The sequence below is a fragment of the Cannabis sativa genome, chromosome 1 (genome assembly GCF_029168945.1).
Source record: "Cannabis sativa cultivar Pink pepper isolate KNU-18-1 chromosome 1, ASM2916894v1, whole genome shotgun sequence".
NCBI lineage: Eukaryota > Viridiplantae > Streptophyta > Magnoliopsida > Rosales > Cannabaceae > Cannabis > Cannabis sativa.
Window position 1 is genome coordinate 39,275,926 of NC_083601.1, and position 9,726 is coordinate 39,285,651.

The window sequence follows — 9,726 nt, forward strand, 5'->3', positions numbered from 1 at the left end:
CGGACCCTACAAACCCATCTCTCTCTTCTCTTTTCATATAAATATATATAATCTTCCCTCTCTACTCCTAAATACAATTACATTTATAATAAGCTATAATTAGAAAGAACTCTTGGATATAGATTGAGCATAATAGCATTTGATTGGAATATAAAGGAACATTTTCACATATACCAATATGGGTAGAGCACCGTGTTGTGATAAAAATGGGCTCAAGAAAGGGCCTTGGACTCCTGAAGAAGATCAAAAACTAGTTGATTATATTCAGAAACATGGATATGGTAACTGGAGGACACTTCCCAAAAATGCAGGTATGTATATTTTATTAGTTACGTCCTTTAATTTGTTTCTCATGATGTACATATATATATATAGTACATATGCGTGGTGTTTAATTATTTACTATATACTAATTCATACTAAATTTATGTATAACAGGACTTCAAAGGTGTGGAAAGAGCTGTAGACTTCGATGGACAAACTATCTCAGACCAGATATCAAAAGAGGACGATTTTCTTTTGAAGAGGAAGAGACAATTATTCAACTCCACAGTATTTTGGGAAACAAGTAAGCGCTAAATTTTCTTAAATCTTTTGAAAAAAATAGCTCACATTTCATTTTCCTATTTGATAAAATTACGAGTGTTTTTCCTAATATAATATTTATTGTGTCTTTTCTTTAGATGGTCTGCTATTGCTGCTCGGTTACCAGGAAGAACTGACAATGAAATAAAAAATTACTGGAACACCCACATTAGAAAACGGCTCCTCCGAATGGGAATTGATCCAGTGACTCACAGTCCTAGGCTAGATCTCCTAGACCTCTCCTCCATTCTAAGCTCTTCATTCTACAACTCATCTCATCATCATCAGATGAGCCACATGAGCAGGTTCTTAGGAGTCCAACCAGCAGCTGTAATGAACCCTGAACTTCTAAAACTAGCCACTTCTCTCATGTCTTCCTCAAATAACAACAATTCTCAACAACGTGGGAATACTTCATCATCAACAAACCAAAACAGTAACACCACTACTTTCTACTTCCAAAACTCCCAACAAGAAGTTGTCGATCACCAAAACCAGCTTTATAACAACATTAATCAATTCCAACAACAAGTACTGTACCAACCTAACCAACTCCATGAAATCTCACAACCTGGTTGCCCCACTACTACTACAAGTACTTTAGATCACGTGTCTTGTGCCCCACTTTCTAATGATGAACTAGTACATCAGGACCTATCAAATTTCACAAATTTCAGTTCCCCAAGTTCCCAAATCAGTCATGAATGGCAAAGTAGTAGTACAACAACAACAACAACAACAACAACAACAACAACAAATGGGATGCCTTCAAATTTTACGGAAGCAGATCACTATGCTCCGAGTTTACCGGGTTACAGTTCTTACAGTACTTATCATGATAATCATAATTATCATCATCAACAACCTACGGTGATTGATCCCTCAACGGAGAGCTACCAGTCAAATCAAAACTTTAGTTTTACTACTACTACATCGGTTTTGTCTACTCCTTCTTCGAGTCCTACGGCGTTGAATTCGAATAATTCGACCAATTATTTGAATAGTACTACTTGTTCAACTGAGGATGAACCGGAGAGCTATTGCAGCAGTATGTTGAAGTTTGAAATCTCAGATATCTTGGATGTTAATGAATTTAATTATGTAATGTAAATCATGATTAGAACTATTACGGATTATAACTGATCCAGGAGAAGGATTTTTTTTAATTTAATTTTCTATTTTTCAAAAATGTTTAGGGTCTTGGGTTTGGTGGTGGTATTGATGCGTGTAAAATTTACTAATAATTAATTGTTTTTTTCTTTTTTAATCTTCGTAAGCCTTACTGTATCGGGAAGAAAAAGATCTAGCTGTTAGTATTTTCTTAATGGAAAATTTCCATTATTGAGATTATGTTTTCTTGTCCTTTTCTCCCTCTTTATTTTCAATATCTTATTTATATGTTTTCTAATTTTTATTATATAAATAATTGTTTTACGTCAGTGTGATAAGAATCATATATATTTATTAATGAATGTATTAATTATATTTCAAGGACTTTCTACTTATATATATAAATGAAATAGACCTACTCAACAAAACAAGACCACTCATTACTATAAATAACACTTTATCTTACAAAATAATGTTGTTTATAAATTCGTAGTCACTAGAAGCTCACTAATTTAATAAATGTGACAGCATGTAACTGATATATTATGTACAGATTTTATAAGAAAAACTATAATTATATACAAAATAAAATGATTAATTATTAAATTCCTTTCCCAAACGTATGAGACGTTAATATATATATATTTTTTTTTGAGAAACGCGCGTTAATATTTCTATTTGATGCAAGAAATAGACCCCTACAAAATAATTAAACACAATATATATATTCTTTGTAAGGAACACAATATATAAATATGAGAAATGTTAAAGGGCAGTATTGGTGCTTAACACCTTCCTCCGTGTCAATATCGTTATTGGTCCAACTAAGTATCATGTCCCATATAATTTAATATAATAGCTTTTAGAGAATATCGCTAACTAATCGCAAGAGGTGCCTAACAATGTTATATATATATATATATAGTTTACGGAAACGTAGGAAAAAAATGTAAGGTTTCTCGGAATCCGACAATACTAGTTCATTGGTTCCGGCATAACAAGCCGGAGATTTGTATATAAGTACTGACACGTGTACTTCTACTTGTGTGGCTATTGGTCCCTTTCACGTATAATAAAGTAATAATTTTGCATGGAGGGCCTATTATCATTGTAATGTGAGTTTGACGAAACCAATACCATACGTGTCAAGACAAGAGCGGTGACCCTTGTTAGGGGACCACTTTAAAAATAAAAGGGCAGTGTTTCTTTTTATTAAAAATTTTGGCATGGGTCTTGTGCTTGGTTTGGCTCTTTTATCCTATTATTTAATACCCCAATGTCAAACCAGGAACCTAATGTTAATTACCTCATACTGGAGACACGTGGACTCAATAATACAGTTTGTGGGGCCTTAAAAGGGTGTGATGTAACTTGTTGACCACTTGATCCGGTTACCAAAGGAGGGAACCAAACGAAAGAGGGGGCGGGAGAGGTGGGGTCTTATATCCAGTTGCCTTTTGGTCCCTTTTTGACTGAAGACTTAGATTAGGGAACAACATATATACACATATATATGATATCTTTGGTCTTTTTACAATAATGATTACCCAATATCATGAGATATAAAGTACAATAGTTGTACTGTTATTAGATATATCGCCATATTCCGCAATGACATCTTTTCTCTCCTAGCACTTTTAGAAAAAATCTTATTGTTATATATTTTTTAACAAGGTGTGAATTTGATTTTTTTGCATTCAAACTAAGAGATCCTTTCCAAAAGAAAAAGCTCTTTACATGAAAAAGATTCCTTACTTTTTATTTTTCTTTCTTTTTTTCCTATCTAGTTTACTGTTAATGAAATTCGCACATGTATATTTAATTATAATTTTCCTTACAATTATGTATAGTCTCCACTTTTATTGAAAAAATAAAATTTTAATGATATTCAATTATAGCCTATACATATATAGGTAGCAAAGATTGTTAGAATTTGAGAATAAGATGAATGGAGTTTCATTTTAAAATTAATTGTTAATGGGAGGAGTAACCCATTCATCTTATATATTACAATTTATTTCTACACAATAATATAAGACTAACTCTAATAAAAATTATGTAACAAAGTCTGCATAACATTATAATTTATAAGTAGCACCAAATATATTTTTAGTTAATTTCCTGGTTTGTACTTCTTATTTGAATAAAGGGCAACATCAATATATAGTCAATAATATATATAATTTTCAACAAAAAGTACCATAATTAGTAAAATATAATGATGATCGATCATTTTTATTTTCAAACTTGAAAGCACGATATCCTGAGGCCAACACAAGCCATGGGAGTACTATTAATTAGCTATAGTTAATAATTTTTGACTTAAACGATGATCCACTATTTTACCAAAATGGAAGCAAATTCAAAAATTACTTTCAAATTTCGGCTACGAATTCAACTGAGTTGCACTATAATAATGTGGCATATATGTACATCTTTTTCAGGAAATGGTTAATGTATAGCTTTTTAGCAATCATGATAGCTAGCAAGCAAAAGTTCATAATAATACCATATATATATATATATGGTCCTAATTCGATATCGTCTCGTTGAATGTTTTCGGCTTTGGACTTATTAAGAATGATGAGTTCAATATCAAAAAGAAAAGAAAACCTCTTTAATTTGTCTCAAAAAGCGGGTCCCTTTTGTTTTTATTTATGGCATGATCGTCGCGCCACACCATATATAATCCTAAATGTCTCCAAATGAATGTCTTTCTCCACACGTCTCTAACATATCTCTTTAATCTTTATATATATAAGTGTGTGTATGTGTTACACTGCTTCAGTCTCTACTCCACACATGTAATATTTATCACATTTAAATCGTTATTAATTCATCATAATTTTTTCTTCTTTTCTAGATCTCTATAATATTTTTGTTCGATTGCGTGTTCAATATTAATTTATATTATTGACGGTGCATACATGCATGTGTATGATGTCAATTATAAATGAATAGTCTCTCTTTTTTTTTTCTTTTTACTGTGATCGAATAATGCATCCATTGTTATATATGTTCAGTGTAATTAATGAATGAACAAGTGCAAGTATGTATAGCTGCAGCTGTATAATAAATTTATATAAATGGTCAACTAAACTAACGAGAAACACACAACAACCACAAATGAAACTGAGTAGCTACAAAGAGAGCCTTCATTAATTCCATCACTCTATCTCTATACTTGCCGAATAGAAACTTGGATGGAAGGTCAAAGCCTCATCAGTTACGTAAGCCATACATCATTTATACGTCTTTGTTTTTTTCTTGCATATGATGATGACTCACGCCCCAGTATTGACCTTTATTTTGGTACAATAATAATATCAAGGCATGGTATATAGCACAAAAAGCTAATAATCATTAATCATGATCATGTAAATTTATTGTAATTGAAAAGATATAATTTGGATGGTGTGATACGTGTCCACATGTAAAGACAAATTTTTGGCATATAGGGTTATTGGCTACGTAGTTTGAATACCATCGTGTAGCTAGCCGACCATAGTACACAAAAATAAGACATAGACGACCAGACCATTTTCCAACCCTCTCTTTCCTTATCGACCGCCCAAAGAAAAAGCCCTTCATTGTTTTGAATATATGTAGTAAACTCTTAAAAGTGAGTTTATGTCTCTGCGTGCCTATTCATTTTTTTTCTTCCTTCTCTTTATATATATTCCATATAATTATTAGTCCATGTTTTCTTTAATTATCTCCATACATTTCTGAGATTATGATAACGCCGTACTATTTATTGTCTATATGAAAATTAAAACTACTGGAAAAATATGTGCACTCATCAAACGCGAAATTGTTAATTAATTATGAGCGAATTGGGCCTGATATTCCTGACAATTTTAGTTTGAAAAGTGATCTGCAAAATTTACTTGAAAATATAAAATTATATTTGTATGAATTGCATGTCATTATATATTGCCTTGTCACGGATTGTGGCTACATATGTCCAATTTATATTTTGGTTTTAAATGAAAACTGTCGGTGCGTGGGAGAAATTAACAAAATATTGAAATTTAATATGTAAAATAGTCACACTCAGTCTAGCTACTCTATGCTGCGACTATGATCATCGCATAATATAAATTTATGGTTGCATAATTTTTAGTTGCTTTGTGCAATCATTCATAATTATTTTGCAAAGAAATTTTTTTATAAAGTTATTTTATTAATAAAAAATTTCATATTACAAAATACTCTCCACTCATGAGTAGGTAAAAGCAGAAAAACAAGCGGTCATTTGTAACCTTAACACAGTTTATCTTTGAAATTCGGATGGAGACATCTCCTCTTACTGACTCTGTATAGCATAATTACCTTAATATATAATTGGAATTGCAACCGTTCACAAATGTCTTTAATTAGTTTTGAATTTTAATCTATTAATTAGTGTAAAATCTCTCAACGCGTAAATGATAATAGTAATTAGGGATGAGGAAAATGTTTGTTCAAGAGTAGCTAATAATATTAGCATGCCGCCAGTAATAATAAGTAAAAAGGGATCTCATACATTATATTATAATAAAATAATGTATCTCACTCTTCCTTTGTTTATTTATTTTTCCTCCAACATGGCCTAGTTGCAGTGATATCTTTCTTTCTATGTATAGCTGCTAATGCTAATAATATGCTATATATATGAAATTAATGTTCTAAATCGACAGACTTTTCCTTACGTTAGTAGGTCCAGTACGAAGACTTCGTGATTGTGACGCAGATTAATTTTCACACCATTTATTAGATATATAGTTGTCGCAGTCATATATGATGCCAGAGCTGCTCGTTCTATTTTATCCAATAATTATTAAAAATAGTATGAAGAAATTAAATAACTAATATACATCAATACATATACAGAAATAGCATTATAAATAGAGCAATTTACGTACTATAAAATTTGATTACATGTTTAATATATGAGAACTTATGTATGAATACTCTACGAGAGATGCACCTTCAGCACTCTCTTTTATAAATTTATCATACATTAATTTTTTATTATTTTATTTCAGGCCTTTTTAATTATAAGATCTGAACTCTATAGTGTTATATTTCTATAGGGAAAATTAATTTACAAAACTTTTAAGTTTGATATATAAGTATATCTTTATTGGTTCGTCAACATGGTGTAAACAATATTCTCTCTAACACCCATTTGTGACTTGGTCCTCCGATATCTGTAAATATGTATTTGTTGTGCTAGCCTCACTTATGTTTTTTTTTGGGCTTTTTAATATAAAAGTTGTGACGTACAGTCATAGAAAAATGAAGAAATTACACTCTATACTCTTTTTGTCTTCTTTTATTTTTACCCTCTTTTTTAAAGTCTATCATTTTTACCTCTTTTTTTTAAACATTGTACCAATTTTGTCCCTGTCACTTCAAGATACTCTCCATGTGACTCTCTTATGTCAGAGTATTTTAGGTACAATACATATAAAAAGAGGTATGTTTCAATTAAATATAAAATTAGAGGTAAATTTGATTAATTGATTAATAAAAGTGGTATTTTTGCACTTATCCCTAGAAAAATATGAGTTGTGTCGTATGGTACAACAATTTTATATGGTAGGCTCGATACGGCCCGTAAGTCCAGTAATTTTGTATCATATTTTATTCGGAGAACCTTTTTTCTCAAATAGATCAACTTATTTTTTTATACGGGCTCAAATTTGTGTTCTATATTTTTGTATTTTTATTACAATGAGCTAAATACTAAAATATATGTACTTTATAGTTTTAATAAATTTTATATCTTTTTCAATAATAGTTGCACACAATTATATAAAAAATAATTATAATTATTATAATTTGAATATTACAATCATGTTAATTGATAAATAATATTGATATTATCAAATTATTGGGCTTCTTAATGTATTATGCTTTCGAGTAATCTATTCGTGCTTACATATTTGTTTACCACAATAAATTTACTAATTTTTATTTTTATATTACCAATTATTTCAATATAACAGTAAATTACAGGTCGATTCCACGAGAACTATTATCAAATTATCATTCATAAATTAGTAACAAGAATTAAAAAATGAGTTCTTATAATTATATAAAGATTAAACAATAAACTAGAATGCAAATAAAGATATTACGCTATTAAGAAATAGTTAAGAGTCAATCTTCACCCTCAACAATCATTCAATATCAATAATAATAAAAATTATTCTGATTTCCCAATTAAATTATTAACTCCACAAAAAGCGCTAAGCAATCAATTTTTCGAATCTTCCTATTACAATTAATCATCAAGGTGAAATGCTTAATAATTAAATCTTTTTTATTAAGCAATAGATCCACGAAACATGCAATCTATTTAAACTAAGAAAATTATTAATTTCTATGGAGATAAGTTAATTTATTTAACAAATCAATAGAGCATATAATTCATTTAACTTAGATTCTATTTTTCATCACAATCAATGATACATTTGACATTACTATTATAATTGTAAATTATCACTTTATTTAAAATCCTAAACTATTAGGTGAGAAGTAATTCTAAGATAATAGTATAATAATGAAAAATCTTAATTAGTTGTACACCTAATAAGAATTCACAATATTCAAGAATAGAAACAATTTAATATGAGAGAAATCAATAATAACATCCATTATTAACAATCAAAAATTCATGTTTTAGGATTTTGAAATAACTTACGCTTGACTAAAAAGAAACTACTCTACAATCACAACTATAATCATAAACATAATCATAATTAATTAAAAATTAAAGAAATTTGGGGAAAGAAAAGAACTTGATGAATAATTAGTGATGTAATCTCCCTCTTCTCCATTTGTTATGGGTTTCTTCCTCAAAAATGCAGTCTAAAAGTTGCTAAAAACGAACCCTATAAGTCCTATAAATACTCCTAAAAATCCTATGATTTAAAAAAAAGAAAGATAAAATTTGAAAAAAAAATTAGAATCATGCTCTCGCAGCGAAGGGAAGTGCTCGCCGCGGCCATGACTTGTTGCCGAAATTTTTTGTCGCGTGTTCAGATTTGTATATTGGTCATGACTTCTTCAATACAACTCAGAATTGGATGATTGAAGATGTTCCGGAAAGCTAAGAACGAGATCTAAAATTTTCATGTTCAATCTGCTTCCAAGGTCGTCGAAATTTACAATAAGTTTTGCCTTGTAAAATCGAGCTCCTTGACTTCCACTATTTTTCATTAAAATGTGCTAAAATCTATCCAAATTAATGACTCCAAATGCATGATTAGTCTTTAAAATAGTCTAATAAATTATAATCACACTAATCAATATTTTGAAAAATCAATTTAAGAATATTAATACATAAATTGGTTATATTTATAAGAAAAAATACCGACTTATCACGTGTCATGCTTTCAGACTTGCCTTGCCTTATCGTACATAAACTCATATTTTTTGTGTCGTGTCGTGCCTAAGTCTAATACTTTTCATGTCATGCCATGTCGTGCCTAAATTAACACATAATTTTTGTTATCGGATCGTGCTCGTGCCTCTCGGACTCGTGTCTGTTTCGTGTAAGCACAACTCCGGTCTTGCTAGCCTATCAAACTATATATTTAAACGTAGTGTATATCAACAATGTATCATTAACAATAGGCCGGCCATATATATACATGATGTTTAGGTACTGAGGATGCATTCAAATAAATATAAGAGATTTAAAACAAAATTCGTATGATACCATTTTAGACTCTTCATATTTACTCAAAAGATTCTTTGTTAAAAAAAAATGATTATATGTTTTGGAAGTACTTTTTCTTGACTTTGTAATTCTTAAATTTGTTCAAAATATTTTAATTTAAATCTGGTTTTAGGTAACTATTTTGAACCAAAGTTACAAACTATGACTATGAGATTGAGTAAAAGTAATTTACTCTATTAATAATTAGGAATAGGATGTTGGAATCTTGATTCTAGAGGTGATTGTGCAGCGGACAGTTTGGTGTTTTGCAAACATTTTGTATCACTTGCATATACATTTTAAGTAATTTTCTAAAC

At 29.8% G+C, this 9,726-nt stretch overlaps 1 protein-coding gene across 1 annotated transcript; it reads left to right on the forward strand.

The window, feature by feature from the left end:
* Window positions 1–1,933, forward strand: LOC115707674 (transcription factor MYB102). Its single transcript, XM_030635701.2, has 3 exons — window positions 1–311; window positions 439–568; window positions 684–1,933. Exons 1-3 carry the CDS (start codon window positions 179–181, stop codon window positions 1,693–1,695), a joined length of 1,275 nt encoding a protein of 424 aa, XP_030491561.2. The 5' UTR covers window positions 1–178; the 3' UTR covers window positions 1,696–1,933.
* The last annotated feature ends 7,793 nt before the right edge of the window (window positions 1,934–9,726 follow it).

Excerpts from the sequence above, each read along its gene's own strand:
- LOC115707674 (XM_030635701.2), top strand. The coding sequence starts at position 179 with ATGGGTAGAGCACCGTGTTGTGATAAAAATGGGCTCAAGAAAGGGCCT. Across the intron at positions 312-438 it reads GACACTTCCCAAAAATGCAG|GACTTCAAAGGTGTGGAAAG; the intron begins GTATGTATATTT and ends TATGTATAACAG. Across the intron at positions 569-683 it reads CACAGTATTTTGGGAAACAA|ATGGTCTGCTATTGCTGCTC; the intron begins GTAAGCGCTAAA and ends TCTTTTCTTTAG.